At 36.4% G+C, this 18629-nt stretch overlaps 1 protein-coding gene across 1 annotated transcript in view; it reads left to right on the top strand.

Moving 5' to 3' along the window:
- SLC2A13 (solute carrier family 2 member 13) overlaps positions 1-18629 on the top strand; it is a 224377-nt gene that overhangs the window by 66603 nt on the left and 139145 nt on the right. Inside the window, exon 4 of the mRNA XM_020973712.2 lies at positions 13572-13680. Coding sequence (XP_020829371.1) covers positions 13572-13680 — 109 coding nt within the window. The remainder of the gene's footprint in view (positions 1-13571; positions 13681-18629) is intronic.

Below are 18629 nucleotides of genomic sequence, written 5' to 3'. Positions count from 1 at the left end.
AATTTATTATTTCTATGATTTGTTCATTGACTCTCTTATTCTTTAGGATTAGATAATGTAGTTTCAAATTAATTTTAACATATCTTTCCATGGCCCTTTTTTGAATATAATATTTATTGCATTAGGGTTCAAAAAGGGTACATTTGATATTTCTGATTTTCTGCATTTGTTTATACTGTTTTTATGCCTGCATACACGCCCAATTATGTGAAGGTGTCAGATACAGCTGAGAAAAAGTTATACTTCCTTCTATTCCTATTCAGTATTTTCCATAAGTCCATCATAACTAACTTTTCTAAAATGTTGTCTTCTCCTTGTTTCTTTTTTTTTAATGGTTAGATTTATCTAGATATGGAGAGATAAGTTGAGGTGTCCTACCAATATAGTTATACTCTATTTCCTGCTGTAATTTATTTAACTTTTCTTTCAAGAATTTGGATGCCATGCTGTTTGGTACTTCCTAGGTGGTGTGATCTGGGCAGAGGTCTGGTCACTTTCTTCCTGCTCTGTTCTCTGGTGCTTACCAAAATATGGGCCCTACTCCCTTATGACTGGTACTCCCCACACTGGAACTGTGACCTGTAACTTGGTAACACGCAATGGAGCTGCCCCAAAAGGCACAAGATACTGTACCCAGTGTTAGCACAGGGGTCCTCTGGAATGTCTTTCTGATCAAATGTTGAGTTGTCTTACTGCTCTGGTATTTTGGATATGCTCAGTGCTCAACCTACTGCTGCTACCCTGCCCCCTAAGACCCATAGCATTATGCCATGCCCCCAGCCAATTCCTACCCCAGTGTCTTCAAGCCTCTCTTTCTATCTTCCTTAGCTGGCCTGCACTGGAACAATGATTATATGCTGATTTTTGTTGCTTTTCTGTTTAGAATGAAATTTGCTATTTTCTATGTTCATTCTGTAGGAGAGGTTTTGGGGAAATTTTGGCAGTCATGACACTTCACTTTGCCCTTTTGATTCCATGATCTGGTTCTAATATATCTCTGTGTATTTTTCTTATACATAATTATTTGGACATTGTCTCTACCATTAGACTGTGAGCTCCTGGAGAGCAGAGACTGGGGGTTTTTTTGCATTTCTTTGACTCCCCAACATTTAGTACCTGTTCCTGATACTTTAAAAATTCTAGTTGAGTGACTGACTGACTTTCACTCATCTCTGAATAAAAGAACTGGAGTGGACCAGTGCACAATGTCAATAATTCAAATCTTTCAACATTGTCTCTTAGGCAACCAGTGGTTTCCAATACCATATTTGTGCAGTATTTACTATCTCCATCCCAGGAAGAAAAAGAGGAAAAAACGACTTTCCTTTCCTCAGATGATATGCCAGTTTTAACTCATGCCACAGAACATCTTGAAGGCGCTTGACACTTTCCAGTGACCTAGTTGATAAACTAGTTGGAAATATGAAGTATCCAGGATTTTTGATGTACCTAAATTACCTTGTTTCTTTTGGAAAATCACTAGAATAATGTTAGGAAAGACTGATGAAAGTATTAGACCAAGTAGAGATGGCTGCTGTGAAGCTATTGATTTATAATTGTGAGTTTTCAGAGCCTCTGTAGGTCATATAGTATCTCATCAAGGAATGAATGCTGATCCAGATTCAAATATAGTCCCTGATGTTTAATAGCTGTGTGACCTTGGGAAAGTAATTCAATGTCCTTGAAACTCAATTTTTTATTTTTTATTTTTTTTTAGGCACTTGGGGTTAAGTGACTTGCCCAGAGTCACACAGCTAGTAAGCATTATGTGTCTGAGGCCGGATTTGAACTCAGGTCCTCCTGACTCTAGGGCTGATGCTCTATCCACTGTGTCACCTAGCTGCCTGAACTCAGTTTCTTCAATTGCAAAATGAGGGGATTGAACCAGATGATTTCTAATGGTCCTTCCTGTTCTACATCTGTGACCTTAACAATACTACAACTTAGAAGCAGTCTTATTCCAAGTGAGTGATGGTCTTCAGAAACCAACCACTTCTTCCATTAAAAACATTAGTGATAGTGAGATTTGCTATTCTATACATAAACTGTAATTCTTAACTTTGAAGTTAGATGTTACCTGAAAAACCAAAGGCTATGTGTATGTATAGAGTTAAATGTGGATTTAGAGTAATTCACTGACATATTTTGACTAGTGCCAAGTCAGACACTGCTTTTCAGAAATGAGTAGCAGCGCTGGCCAATTTTCATTCAACTAGTGTGAATGAAGATGCTCTGTCTCAAAGGTCACATGACACCAAAATACCCAACGCCTAAGGAAGGTGTGAAGGCTAAAAGTGATACCCAGAAGTCTGGGTTACAATCAGATGGAAATGTAGCTGAGAGTTTAGGATTTCCACCAGATACCATGCCAGAAGTGTATGAGGACCATGTTTTCATCAGCCCTTTTTCTCAGTTGTCTGTGGATGACGCGTAGAAAAGTAGATGGCTGATGGAAGCCTGCAAGAAGTAATACAAGTGGGGGCAGCTAGGTGGTGCAGTGGACAGAGCACTGGCCCCAAAGTCAGAAGGACCTGAGTTCAAATCCAGCCTCCGACCAAACACTTAACATTTACTAGTTGTGTGACCCTGGGCAAGTCACTTAACCCCAATTGCCTAAAAAAAAAACAAAAAACCCCCAAAAAACCAAGTAATACAAGCCAAGAAACAAGGAATTCAAACACATTGATGCAAATTTAATTCCCTAGAAGGCATCTTGTTGTTTAGACAATGAGAGAGATTAAAGCTATTTAACAGGGTATTCTACTGGACCTAACATATTCCTTGTGTGAAACCAGGAAAAAAAGTTGTTGCTGCCCAGTGCAAATGTATGGTCACGAAAGCACTTTGTAATGCCTTTGGGCATATAGGCAAAGAGAAAACCCTAAAATTATTAGGACCTAACTTTATTCGCCCAAGAAGGCAAAAAAAAAAAAACGTGATGAAATATTAGAACTGTATTTGTGTTTGAAGAAAAGTATTACTTATTTATTTATTTTATTTTATTTTATTTTTTCATTAATTTATTTTGATTTATCAACAATCACTTCCATATGCTTTTGAGTTGAAAATTTTTCTCCCCCTTCCTCCCCCCCACTCTCCCCAAGATGGCACACAATCTGATATAGGCTTTACATTTACATACCCATTAAACATATTTTCACATTAGTGAAGTTGTAAATAAAAATTAAAACCAATAGGAGGAACCATCAGAAAGATGAAACAAAACTCAGTAGAAGGTAAAAATAAGTGATAGCGATTTGACTTCCATAGTTCTTTCTTTGGATGTGGACAGCATTTTCCATCCCGAGGCCTCTGGAGATGTCTTAGATCCTCGTAATGCTGAGAAGGGTTCAGTTTAACAATCTTAGTCATTGCATAAGTATTACCTATTTATACCGAATATATTAGCAAACCTTTAGAATTTGTTTGTATAGATTTTTTTAAATCCCCAGAAGGTGACAGTGAATATATAAGCTACAATTTTGTAATGACTGATAATTTTGCCAGATATGCACAAGCATATGTAACTATAAACCAGAAAACTTCCATAGTTATTAAAGTATTGGGGGAGAAGAATTTTTCAGCATATGAGCTCCCTACCAAGAGTCATTTTGCTAAAGATAGAGCTTTTGAAAACAAGTTTCTTAATATAAATGTTAGCTTTGGTTTCTATTAGGATATCAAGAACTCTACCTCACCCAAGGAAATCTACCACCTGCCACAGTCTCCATCGTTGTTTGGGTCAATGCACCTGGCTCTCAAGCAGGACAGCTCAGTTTTTTAAAAGTCAGGAAATAAGCAAACACCATGAGCAAAAATAAATCTACAATGACCATAGATTCTTATTATGGGAAGAGTGAAGATCAAGGCAGAAATTCAGAAGAGGATAACATTGTCAGTATAATCACATCTGAAACTTCAAAAGGGAATATGAACTGGTCTCAAACTCAAAAAGTCTTCTTGAAAGAGCTCAAGGAGGATTTTTAAAGTACAATAAGAGAATTCTATCAAACACTTAAAGAAAAATTAATTCCAATGCTATGTAGACTATTTGGGAAAATGGGCAGAGTCTTAACAAAATTATTTTTATGATACAAATATGGAGCTTACATCTAAACCAGAAAGAGTCAAAACAGAGAAAGAAAATTAAAGACCAACTTCCCTAGTGCATATAGATGCAAAATTTTAAATAAAATATTAGCAAATAGATTACAGTAGCTTATCAATAGAATAACACATTATGACCAGGTAGGATTTATGCCAGCAATGCAGGGCTGGTTCAATATTAGGAAAACTGTAAGCATAATTGATCATATTAACAACAAAACTAACAGAAAGCACATGATTATCTCAATAGACACAGAAAAAGCTTTTCCCAAAATACAACACCTATTCCTATTAAAAAAAACATGATAGCATAGGAATAAATGGAGTCTTCCTTAAAATCATAGAAAGCATCTACCTAAAACCTTCAGCAATCATCATATGTAATAGAGATAAGCTAAAAGCTTTTCCGATTGAAATTTGGAATTATGCCCAAAGGGCTATAAAAATGTGCAAATCCTTTGACCCAGCAATAGCACTTCTAGGGCTATCTCTCAAACAGATCATAAAAACGGGAAAAGGACCCACATGTACAAAAATATTTATAACAACTCTTTCTGTGGTGGCAAAGAATTGGAATTTGAGGGGATGCCCATCAATTGGGGAATGGCTGAACAAATTGTGCTATGTGAATGTAATGGAATAAGCAAGGAGACTTCAGAACAACCTGGAAAGGTTTATATGAGCTGATGCTGAGTGAAGTGAGCAGAACCAGGAGAACATTGTACACAGTAACTGCCACATTGTACAACGACTAACTGATAGACTTGGCACTTCTGAGCAATGCAAGGATCTAAGACCTCTCTAAGTCTCATGATGGAAAGTGCTATCCACATCCAGAGAAAGAACTATGGAGTTTGAATGCAGATCAAAGCATACTATTTGCTCTTTTTTTTCCTTCTCTCTTTTTTTATGTTTCTTCTTGTGGTTCCTCCTATTGGTTCTAATTCTACTTTACAACATGACTAATGTGAAAATATGTTTAATTGGAATGTATATGTAGAGCCTATATCAGATTGCACACCTTCTTGGGGAAGGAGGAGGATAGGGAGGGAGAGAAAATTTGAACTCAAAAGCTTATAATAGTGATTGTTGAAAACAAAAAATACAAAAAAATACAAAAAAAAGAAGTCATTATTTCATAGTTTCATCTTTTCCTCTTATAACTTGAAACTAACTATAGCTAAAACTTTAGCAGAAAAATGAATATACTTGGCTTTTAGAACAGGACAAGCACTAAGAAAATAAACTTATTTAAGGAGATTTTCAGTATAAAAGTTTGCAAAGTACGGTTTCAGTCAGTAGTAAGTTAAGCCGTCATGCACTAGGTGAGCTGTGCCAATAGGTGGGGACTGAGGACAAGCTATGTTATAATAGCTTCAGGAACCCTCCCAAGCTCTTAGAATAACCCACTTCTTCATGGCAAATTCCCTAAATTTTTTGCTGAGGGACCTTTCACAATTAAAATAATCCCAGGACAGGAGGCAGCTAGATAGTACAGTGGATAGAGCACCGGCCCTGGATTCAGGAAGACCTGAATTCAGATCTGGCCTTAGACATTTGACACTTACTAGCTGTGTGACCCTGGGCAAGTTACTTAGCCCAGTTGCCTAGGCTCCCCCCCAAAAAAATGTTTTGGGGCAGCTAGGTGGTGCAGTGGATAAAGCTCCAGCCTTGGAGTCAGGAAGACCTGAGTTCAAATCCCACCTCAGGCACTTGAAACTTAGTAGCTGTGTGACCTTGGGCAAAGTCACTTAACCCTGATTGCCTTACCAAAAAAAAAAAATAATAATCCCAAAACAATGCTAAAAACTATGCAATGAGTTTAAAGCAAATAAAAATATAAAGCAATATAAACATGATTTTTAAAAATCATTATTTATTTTTACATTAAAACAAATTTGAGTTCTAAATCCTCTCCCTCCTTCCAGCCCCTCACATACCCACTGTGAAGGCAAGCAGTACACCATTTGTTACATGCGAAATTACACAGAATATATTTCCTTGTTAGCTATGTCACAAAAAAGCAAGAAAAATAAAGATGAAAACATTATACTTCAGTTTGCACTCAAAATTCATCAGTTATCTCTCTGGAAGGTGTATAGCATTTTGCATCATGAGTTCTTCAGAATTGTCTTGGATTATTGTGTTGATCAGAGTAGCTAAGTTTTTCAAAGTTGATCATCATTACAATATTGCTGTTACTGTGTACAGTGATCTCCTGGTTATGCTCATTTCACTTTACATCCGTTCGTATAGGTTTCCGTAGGTTTTTCTAAAACCATCCTTATCATTTATTATACACAATAGTACTTCATCACAATCATATACCACAACTTGTTCAACCATTCTCCTATTGATGTCCATCCCATCAATTTCTAATTCTTTGCAACCACACAAAAAAAGCTGCTATAAATGTTTTTGTACATAAAGGTCCTTTTTCTTTTTCTTTAATCTCTTTAGGATACAGACCTATTTGTGGTATTGCTGGGTCAAAGCATACGCACAGTTTTACAGCCTTTGGGTATAATTCTCAATTGTTCTCTAGAATGGTTATATCAGTTCACAACTGCACCAGTAGTGCACTAGTGTTCCTATTTTCCTTCATCTCCTCCAGCACGTGTAATTTCTGATAGGTGTGAGGTGGAACCTCAGAGTTGTTTTAATTTGTCTTTATCTAATCAGTAGTGATTGAGAGCATTTTTATATGGCTATAGATCACTTTGATTTATTCTGAAAACTGATTGTTCCTATCATTAAACCATTTATCAATTGGGGGATGGCTCTTATATTTTGTAAATTTGACTCAGTTCCCTATATATTTGAGAAATAAAGCCTTCAGAGAAACTTGATGTAAAATTTTTTGTTATAACTTCATTATCTGTGACACCTTTTAGCAAAATGTAGTTTCCTTGATTATCTCTTTTAATTAGGTCTATTTTTGATTTTGCTTTGTCTGAGATCAGTATTGCTACCCCTGCCTTTATAAAATTCAGTTAAAGCACAATAGGTTCTGTTCCAGCCTCTTATTTTAACTTTGTATGTGTCTTTCTGTTTCAAGCATGTCTCCTATAAACAGCATATTGTTGGATTCTGTTTTCTGATCCATTCTGATTTCTTTTTATGGGTGAGTTCATCTCATTCATATTCAATTATGATCAACCTCCATCCTATTTTCTTCTTTTCAATCCTTCTGTCTCTTTTTACCCTCTCCTTACTCAAAACTCTGTTTTGCTTCTGACCACTACCTCTTTTATTTATTTATTTATTCATTCATTCATCCATTCATTCATTTTTTATCTATTTTAGTTTTCAACTCTCTCCCTCCATCTCTCCCCTCCCCCACCCCAAGACAGTATGCAATTTGATATGGGCTCTACATATATTTTCATGTTAAACCTATTTTCACATTAGTCATGTTGTAAAGAAGAATTAGAACTATGGGAAGAAAGCATGAGAAAGAAGAAACAAACAAAAAATAGCGAGCAAATAATATTTTTCAATCTGCATTCAGACTCCTTAGTTCTTTTTCTGGATGTGGACAGCATTTTCCACCATGAGTCTTTTGGAGCTGTCTTAGATCCTTGCATTGCTAAGAAGATATGAGTCTGTCAAAGTTAGTCACCACACAATGTGGCTGTTACTGTGTACAATGTTCTCCTGGTTCTGCTCACTTCATTCAGCATCAGTTCATATAAGTCTTTCCAGGTTTTTCTGAAGTTTGCCTGCTCATCATTTCTTATACCACAATAATATTTCATTACATTCATATACCACAACATGTTCAGCCACTCCCCAGCTGATGCACATCTCCTCAATTTCCAATTCTTGGCCACCACAAAAACAGCTGCTATAAATATTTTTGTACATATGGATCCTTTTCACATTTGTATCATCTCTTTGGGATACAGACCTAGAAGTGGCATTGCTGGGTCAAAGGGTATGCACATTTTCTAGCCCTTTGCACTGCCTCTCTTAATCTGCCCTCCCTTTTATTACCTTTCTTCTTTCTCTTATCACATTTCCCTATTATTTCTCTGTTCAGTAAGATTGATTTCTATACACAATTGAGTGTGTATATATATTCTCTTTTTGAACCAGTTCCAATGAGAGTGAGTTTCAAGCATTACCCACTACCTTTTCACCATTCTTCCCTCCATTCCTTACACATTTCTTTTATGTGAGATGATTTTCCCCATTCTTCCTTTTCCTTCCCTCTTTTCACAGTGCATCCTTCTTTCTTATCCCTTCATTTCAATCCTTTATTTCTTGGCCCAATATAATTGACTCACTCCCATGCCCTTTTTCTGTGAAGATGCCTTCTACCTGCCCTAAGAATAATATATTTTTTTGAGGCTGGGGGAATGAGAAAGCTTTATTGGGCTGGGGGCCGATCTCATATGAGGTTTATTAGAATGTCCTCCTCATGACACTGGGGGGCTGCAGACCGGGCTGGGCAACTGGACCCTGGGGCCTCCACTCAATAGCATCTGAGCTGGCAGAGGGACCCATGGGGGAAGCTGTCCAGGCCAAGACTGAGCAGTTGGGGGTGCAGCAAAGGAGGGCCCAAAGGTGGCTGGCCTAAGTCCTAGTGTGGAGGAGGCAACAGGGTTGGGGCTCCTGGAGGCTGCAGGTGGTGGAGGGAGGCCTGGGGTGGCAGACCCCCAGCCTGGGCTGGCAATGGGGGTGCTGGGTTCAGCAGGAGGCTCCACAACAGGGGGTTGGTATGGGTTCTGGGCTCGCAGGAGAGGCCCCAGAGAGGCAGCTCCAGGAGGGATTGCTGTGCTCCAGGAAGGGGCCTCCCTGGAGGGGGTGGGGCAGGGCCTGGGAGTCTGAGGCTGTCCACTTGTCCCAGTCACCCCTACTCGTACCTTGCCTGGGGGTTGTGGCTGTGGTTGGTGGAGCTAGAGCAGGCTTTGAGAGGGCTGCTTCTGCTCCTCCAGGAGAGGGCCCAGTCCTGGGGGGCCTGTGATTCCCCCATCCCACGTGGTGGTAGTTGGGGCTGCTGTTGTTGCAACTCCTCCAGCTTCTGCTGCTGCACCTGCATGTGGTTGGTGATGACCTGGCAGATGCCGTTGATGAAGCTACTCTGGTCATTGTGGATCAGCCCCATGAAGACCTTCTTGGAGGTGTAGAGGAGCATGAGGACGCACACCTCACAGGGTGCTGTATGGTGGAAGTGGATGCAGCTGGCAAAGCCATTGCCCATGATGCGGTAAAGGCCTTTGCGAGAAAGAATGATAAAATTCTGAGCAGTTAAATGTGTCATCTTTCCATAGAGGAATGTCAACAGTTTAACTTTATTAAATCCCTTGTGATTTCTCTTTCAAGTGTATTTTTTTGTGCTTCTGGTTGGAATGTCAAATTTTCTATTCATCTCTGGTCTTTTCATCAGAAATACTTGGATATTTTCTGTTTCATTGAACGTCAGCTTTTCCCCTGTAGAATTATATCCAGTTTTTCTAAGTAGGTTATTCTTGATTGTAATCCTAGCTCTTTTGCTTTTGCCAATATCATATTCAAAACTTTCTGCTTCTTTAATGTGGAAGCTGCTAAATATTGTGTGATCCTGACTGTGGCTCCACAATATTTTAATATTTTTTTCTGGCTGCTTGCAACATATTCTCCTTGACCTGGGAGCTCTGGAATTTGGCTGTAATATTCCTGGTAGTTTTCATTGCAGTATATCAGGAAATGATTGGTAGATTCTTTCCATTTCTTTTGTGCATTTTTCCTAGATAATTTCTTGAAAGATGCTATCTTGACTCTTTTTTCATCATGGCTTTCAGATAGTCTAATAATTCTTAAATTATCTCCTTTGATCTATTTTTCAGGTCAGGTTTTTTTTTAAATGAAATATTTCATATTTTCTTCTTTTTTCCCCATCCTTTGCGCTTTGTTTTATTTTTTTTCTTGATGTCTTATGGAGTCATTAGCTTCAATTTGCCAGATATAATTTTTAAGGAATTATTTTGTCAGTGAGTTTTTGTACCCTTTTCCCATTTGGCCTTTTTAAGGAGTTGTTTTTCAGTCACTTTTTGCACCTCTTTTACCATATGGCCAATTCTCTTTTTTTAGGGTGTTATTTTCTTCAATGTTTTTGTGCCTCTTTTACCAGGTAATTCTCTTTTCTTGCATCATTCATTTTTAAAAATAAATTTTTCCTCTACCACTTTTATCTTTTTTCTTAACTCTTCCAGGAATTCTTATTGGGCTTGTGTCCAATTTGCATTTTTCCTTTGATATTTTCCTTGTAGCTGTTTTCATGTTGTCTTCTTCTGAGTTTGTGTGTTGTTATTCCCTGCCATTATAGTAGGTTTTTAAGGTCAAGTTCTTTTTTTGTTGTTTGCTCATTTTTCCAGCTTATTTTTTAGCTTTGAATTTAATATTAAAGTTGCGCTCTGTTAATCTGGGGGTAGGGAGGCTGTGATGAATGAAATGTTTCTGAGAGACAGTTTTTCTGGGTAATTAATACTTTATTAATTATTGCTAGTAAATAATTAATAGATTGAGAAGAATTGTTCCTCTTGACCACAAAAAGACTGTCCCTGGAGAATATAGAATGCTTAAAAGCTTTTGGAAAAGGGCGTATCCCTGAGGGTAGAAATCAAATTTGATTGGTTAGTAATCAATGAGAGGATGGACATATTAATGAGGAGGTAGGGGGAAAAAGTCTTCAGCTTTTCCTGCAGAGAATATGACCTAATAAGGCAGCTTCCAGCAATCTAGAAATCTAGAATCCATCTCTATCCAGATCAGTGTCTGATTTTCTCCTTCATAAGCTGTGTCACTCTAAATTTTAATGGAAGGCTCCAAGGACATGGACTTATTTCCTAAGGGCAAGATCTCACTCAGACCAGATTCTCTGTTTGTAAGGTCTTCTAGTGGGATGGGGTCCTATCCAAGATGGAAAAGCCTATACCTGGAGGATTTAGGCAATCTCATCTATCAGCAATATCCTTCAGAGACCGGCTGAATAACCCATAGGAGCTGGTTTCTGAATGAAGAAATAGGAAAGAAAACCATAATCTTATTAATAATTGGTTATTAATATAAGAGAAAAATAATAATTTTTCTTGGCCATTGTCCTAAGCTTTAGGCTTTTTTTGTGCTGCTGTTTTCAGAGCTAGTTCTGAGGGGTCTACAAGTTTTCAATGCTTCCCAAATGGTATTAGCCTGAGTAAGGTGTTCTGGTCTTTTGGCTGTACTGGTCTTTACTCAAGAAGGGCCCCTCCTTCCCCATAGCCACAAATGCTAATGTTTGACCCTGGAACTGTGACCAGGCCCCTGTTCTCTTGTAGCTGAGCACAAGCACTCCTCTCCACCCTGGAACTGTGACTCCAAACTGTATATGAACAATAGAACTGCCAAATAGTATTGGGTCTTGCACTTAGTGCCAGGAAAGGGTCCTGTGCTTTCTCTTTACACTTCTCTGACCTTTACCATTTCTGAGCCACTGCTGACACTGCTGCAGCTGCCTTCAAGGCCAACTACTGAAGCTGCTGCTGCCATTTGTGCTCTGGGCCAGCCCCCACCTCATATCACAGAGCTCTCCTGAAGACCTCCTAAGTTGTCTTGGTCTAGAAGAATGTCTTCCCTCTACCTTCTGTTGGATTTGATGCACCAGAGTTTATTTGACACATTATTTTTAAAGTTGTTTGGAGGGGAATGTTGGGAGAGTTTATTTGGATTACTGCCTCTACTCCACCATATTGGCCCAACCCCCTAACATAAGTTTTTCAAATGTGGGGAAATGATGTTAGGAGCAATTCATGAAAACCTCCTGGGAGAAAATAATCAAGAAAGTCACAAGTACTACTGGGAACATCAAATCCATCAAATGAATGATACATCTAATATTGTCAACTGTGCCTATCTGGAGTCTGGACTATCTGAATTAAAGTAAGAGGTCACATGCCTTTTTCATTCAAAATATCCTAGGGCTGAAATTTATAATAGAACTGATCTCATACCATTACCCATCTGATAGGCCTGCCAGCCAAAACATCCCTTCCTTGGGAGCCTCATCAGGAGGATAATACCAAATTTTGGCTGCTTTTTAAAACATTTGATGAACACTTCTCTTTTATCTAGGAACTTAAAAGTAAGACTGAATAGGCCAAAGGATTCCTTTTCCTCAAACTCCATGATTAGGAAAAGATAATTTCATCTTCCCTCTGTACCTTTAATAAAGCAAAACTCCTTCCAGTAATTCCACCCCTTGTTCCTCCAAATCCTTTCTGGTCAAAGGAATCACAAAAAGGGGGATATAAGAATTTCTTTGGGTTGCTTAGATCCTTTTGATCAGAAAAATCATCTTACGTGACCTTGCATAAAGGATAGAAAATAAGGAAAGCCAGAAAAGGGTAAAGAAAAATTGTATAAAAGAGTATTCCACTGTGGTTAGGCAAGTCTTCCTGGAGGGCAGATCTGCTGAAGTAGAGAACTCTTCCTCTTTTTGTGGGTTGGTGCTGTTTTATCAAAGATATGGCTTCTGGAAGATAAGACAACTAACAATAGCAATCAGGGATATGATAATGAAGCTTTTTCTTTAAAAAGAAAATTCAGTGAACAATGTAATAGACAAGTTCAATACCAAACCTTATTTGCAGTAAAATGGGTACCCTATTAGAAATGGACCCGAAGTTACAAGGTGGCATATTAGAATGTGTTCTATAGGCATCTTGATAATGGCTATATCGTTAACAAATTTTACTAACACAAGAACCAATATTCTAAAAAGGTATCAACTGGAGTAAGAGCAAACCTCTTGCACTTAGGTGGAGGAAGTGGGTCAACATAATAAAATTTCCAGTCACAGGCAGGCTTAAAAATATATGAGATAATGAGATCATACCATACTGAGTTTTGGAGGATGTTCTGACTGGCTCAAAGAGTATTGTTGGGCAGAAGTAGCTGCATAATACTGGTTTAAGTGGATCAAGTAGCCCCATGCAGTGTAGCATCACAGTGCCATGTCCAGATTGATGATGAATACATTCTCTAATCTCTTCTGTTCTTATGAGGGCATCCTCTTTGTTATTCAGTTTGCAGAGAGAACATGATGTTTCCAATGGGCACACAATTGGGGGGTAGATTTTAAACATTAATAAGAAGCAGTAAAGATAAAGTGAATGATTGATAAGTATACCTTACTAAGAAATTAAAGAGAAAATTTAAGGCCAAATGCTCATAACTATGTAATTCTTTAAGGTTTCCATGAATTTTTTTCCTAAGTTCTCTCATATTGATTTCCAAGTTTATCCCTAAGACTATTTGGGTTCAATTAGATAAATGGTGTATAATACCAACAATTTGGAAAAGTACAGTATTACTTAGAAATACCCAAATAAAATTGAGTCATCTGAATTTTTATTGAAATTTAGGGGAAGTTATTTTAATGTAGGCCTTTAATATGATAATGAAAGAATAATACCTCTCCTTGTGTTTATTTCTTTGTTTTTAAGCTGGACCTGTGATCTCCAGAATGCTGACATACCCTCCAACTCGCCGAGCTTTAATTGTGGGTTGTGGCCTACAAATGTTCCAACAGTTATCAGGCATTAACACCATCATGTATGTATTCCTTTCTAGCTTTATAATGGAATCATTGTTGATTCGGGGGTTTTTCAACATTAAAAATTATTTGAAGGAGTTTTTAATAAGTAAATTTCATAGAGTACTTTGAAATTACTATCATATGCTAACTACATTGGTTTATTCACTTAAGTTTGTATTCTTGGTCATAACATTGATTGCTATTGAATAAAAATGGCAGCCTAGAACTTATACAGGGAATGGGTACACATAGAATTAGTCTACTTCTTGTATAGTATCTGTGATCTAACAGAAAGAGAGACAGAGACTGAGAGTCCCTATGTAATCCCACCATGTGATGACTTTATGACAGTACATTCTTAATAGTTTCAATTTGTGATACAGAGAAAATAATAGGGACCACAAAACTTGCATTCTAATTCTGACTTTAACACTTTTACTAGCTTTATAACCCTAACTAGCCAACTTCTCTGAGTCTTTTTTAAATTCAATTTTATTTCATTTTCAATTCCAAATTGTTTCCATCTCCCCTTCCCTACCCATTGAGAAAGCATGAAAAACAAAACTTCTTAGAAATATGAATAGTCAAGCAAAACAAATTCCTCTTAGCTGTGACCAAAATAAAAATAAAATACGCTTCAGTCTGAATCCAATACCTCTCTATCTAAAGGTAGATAGCATTTTGCATCAAGAGTCCTCTACAATTATAGTTAGTCATTGTATTAATGACAGTTCCTAAGTGTTTCAAAGTTGTCTGTCTTGACAGGATTGTTGCATAAATGTTTTCCTGGTTCTACTCACTTCATTTGTTTCAGTTCACACAAGTCTTCTTAGCTTTCTCTGAAATGATTCCCTTCATCAATTCTATTAGCATAATAGTATTCCATCACATTCATAAAGCATAACTTGTTCAGCTTTTTCTACAATTAACAGGTACCTTTCTCAATTACCAATTCTTTATCACCACAAAAATAGGTGACATAAATATTTTTGTTTATAAGGGGTCCCTTTCCTATTTCTTTGATCTCTCTGGGGTATAACCCTAGTAATGGTATGATTGGATGAAAAGGGCATATACAGTTTATTCGCTTTTGGGACATAGTTCCAAATTGATCCCTAGAATGGCCAGATCCCTCAGAAGTGCATTAATATATCTGTTTTGTTTTTATCATTATTTATTTATTTATTTACTTATTTATTTATTCATTCATTCATTAGTTCATTTGTTTGTTTGTTTTAGGCAATTGGAGTTAAGTGACTTGCCCAGGGTCACACAGCTAGTAAGTGTCAAGTGTTTGGTCTGAGGCCAGATTTGAACTCAGGTCCTCCTGACTTCAGGACTGGTGCTCTATCCACTGCACCACCTAGATGCCCCTATGTCTGTTTTCTTATAGCCTTTCCAGCATTTGTTGTTTTCCTTCTTGCTAACTTAGCTAATCTAATGGGTGTGAGTTAGCACCTTGTTCATAAGACTAGTGATAGCTTGGATTTCTTACTCTGAAAACTGCTTATATTCTCTGAACATTTTTCAATTGGGGAACGGCTCTTACTTTTAAATTTGATCTGGTTCCCTCTATGTCATAGAAATAAACCCTTTACTAGAGAAATTTGTTGCAAATATCTCCCCCCAACTTCCTGCTTATAATCTAATTTTATCTATTTTGGTTTTGTTTGTGCAAACAAATTTATTTTATATTTTATTTTAAATTAAATTTTATTTTATTGAAATTGTTCTTTTTATCTCCTATGCACTTCTTTATCTCATTTGGTGGCAAACTCTTTCCCTTTCTGTACATCTGACAAGTAATTACTGTCATGCTTCTCTAAGTCATGTTCCTATTTGTTGCTTTTCTTGGTATATACAACGTGAAATGATGGTTTATACCTAATTTCTGCCAGACTGTTTTCTAGTTTTCCCAACAGTTTTTATCAAATAGTGAGCTCTTCTCCCAATAGTTGCAATCTTTGAATTTATCAAACATGAGACTACTATGCTCATTTCTTTCTTTTTTTTGTAAATGCATTTATTTTAAACGTAAATACAAAATAAGAAAAGAAAAAAGAAATAAACTTAAATATTAAAACTAAAATAATACAAAATAAGGGAAAAAAGCATTGCCTTGTGCACAGCAGAACGTGAAAGAGGATTCAAAACATACAGCAATAAATTTCCATTTCAAGAAAGCCTATATAATAAGTACCGTGCATTGTGTTGAGAGCTGACCATCTTTTCTTTGCTTCCTTGTAAGTTTTCTTTGGTTCTCTGCTGTGCACTTTTTTTTTGTTCTTTTTCCCCCTTTCTCCCTACCCTCACGGCTACAAATTAAGTAAAATATATTTATATATAGATATATACATACACATATATGCATATATGTACACACATACATATATATTCATACATATATAGACATATGCACAAAAGATATGCATCTATACATAAACACACACATACCTGTACACATATACACTTACACATATGCTTAGATATCAATATTCATAGTCACTTATGGATATATACATAAAAATGTATATATGTAAGACCATACTATACTTATTTATCCTCTGTTTCTTTGAGGGCGGGTAACCTTCATAAGTCCCAAGTCTTTCCCTACTTTTCAAATCCACCAACTTGTCATTTCCTATACCACAGCGATATTCCCACCTTTTGCTGTCTACTTGTTTTAAGTAGTCTAAAACAACATTGATCAATATGGCTGACGCAGATTGTAGTTTCTCTGTTTTTCTCGTTTGATTAAATCTATTTTAACTTTAACTTGGTCCGAGATCACGATTACTGCTCCTGTTCATATGGCTCCTGGGTTGTTTATTTGTTTGTGTGTTTGGGTAGATAGACTCCTAAATGTTTTATAATGTCTACAGTAATTTTAAATGGAGTTTCTCTTTCTATCTTTTGCTGTTGGGCTTTGTTAGTAATATGTAGAAATGCTGATGATTTGTGTGGGTTTATTTTATATCTTGCAACTTTACTAAATTTCAAATGATTTTTTACTTGATTCTTTAGGATTATCTAAGTATACCATCGTATCATCTGTGAAGAACGCTAGGCTAGCTTTGTTTCTTCTTTGCCTATTCTAATTCCTCCAATTTCTTTTTCTTCTCTAATTGCTGTAGCTGACATTTCTAGTGCAATATTGAATAACAGTGGTGATAATGGGCATCCGTCTTTCACCCCTGATCTTATTGGAAATGCTTCCAGCTTATCCCCATTACATATAATGCTTGTTGATGGTTTTTGATAGATGCTATCTATCGTTTTAAGGAAGACTCCATTTATTCCTATGCTCTCCAGTGTTTTTAATAGGAATGGGTGGTGTATTTTGTCAAATGCTTTTTCTGCATCTCTTGAGATAATCATATGATTTCTGTTAGTTTTGCTGTTGATATTGTCAGTTATGCTGATAGTTTTCCTAATATTGAACCAGTCCTACATTCCCGGTATAAATATAACCTGGTCATAGTGTATTGTCCTCTAGATACATTGTTGTAATCTCTTTGCTAACATTTGATTTAATTTTTTTGCATCTACATTCATCAGGAAAATTGTCTTTCTCTTTTTTTGCTCTTCCTGGTTTAGGTATCAGCACTATATCTGTATTATAAAAAGAATTTGGTAGGACTCCACATATTTTCCCAAATAATCTATGTAGTATTGGAATTAATTGTTCTTTAAATGTATGATAGAATTCATTTGTAAATCCATCTGATCCTGAGAATTTTTTCTTAGATATTCATTGATGGCTTAGTCAGTTGTTTTTTCTGAAATGGAGTGGTTTAAGTGTTTTTTTTCCTCTTCCATTAATCTGGGCAGTTTATATTTTTGTAAATATTCATCCATTTCACTGATTGTCAAATTTATTGACATACAGTTGGGCAAAATAGCTCCTAATTATTGTTTTGATCTTCTTTTCATTGGTGGTAAATTCACCTTTTTCATTTTTGATACTGGTAATTTGGTTTTCTTTTTTTTAAATCAAATTAACCAAAGGTTTGTCTACTTTATTGATTTTTTTCATAAAACCAGCTCTTAGTTTTATTTATTAGTTCAATAATTTTCTTAATTTCAATTTTGTTAATCTCTATTTGCTTTTCAGAATTTCTAATTTGGTATTTAATTAGGGATTTTTAATTTGTTTTTTTTTAGCTTTTTTTAGTTGCATGCCCAATTCATTGATCTTTTCTTTCTCTATTTTATTCAAGTAAGCATTTAGAGATACAAAACTTCTCCTAAGGGCCACTTTTGCTGTGTCCCATAAGTTTTAGTATGTTGTCTCATTATTGTCATTCTCTTGGATGAAGGTATTGATTGTTTCTATGATTTGTTGTTTGACCCACTCATTTTTTAGGATTAGATTATTTTGTTTCTAATTAATTTTTAGTCTTATCTTTCCATTGTTCATTATTAGGTGTAATTTTTATTGAATTGTGATCTGAAAAGGATGCATTTAGTATTTCTGCCTTTCTGAATTCAATTGTGATGTTTTTATGCTCTATGTACTAGGGTACATGGTTAATTTTTGTGTAGGTGCCATGTGCCTCTGAGAAAAAAGTATACTCCTTTCTATCTCCATTCAGTTTTCTCCGGAGGTCTACCAAAGCTAACTTTTCTAAAATTCTATTCACTTCCTTAACTTCTTTTTTGCTTATTTTGTGGTTAGATTTATCTAGGTCTGAGAGGGGGTGGTTGAGGTCCCCCTTTAGTATAGTTTTGCTATCTTTTTTCTTCCTGTATCTCCCTTACCTTCTCCTTTAAGAATTTGGATGCTATACCACTTGGTGCATATATGTTGAGTAATGATATTTTACTTCATTGTCCATGGTACCTTTTAGCAGGATGTAGTTTCCTTCCTTATCTTTTTTAATTAGATACATTTTTGCTTTCAATTTGTCTTGAGATCAGGATTGCTACCCCTGCTTTTTTTTTTTACTTCAACTGAAGCATAATA

The sequence above is a fragment of the Phascolarctos cinereus genome, unplaced genomic scaffold (assembly GCF_003287225.1).
Source record: "Phascolarctos cinereus isolate Bilbo 61053 unplaced genomic scaffold, phaCin_HiC Scaffold_1;HRSCAF=81, whole genome shotgun sequence".
In the NCBI taxonomy this organism is placed as follows: domain Eukaryota; kingdom Metazoa; phylum Chordata; class Mammalia; order Diprotodontia; family Phascolarctidae; genus Phascolarctos; species Phascolarctos cinereus.
Note: the sequence above shows the minus strand (reverse complement) of the source record. Positions and strands in the feature narration are given on the sequence as shown.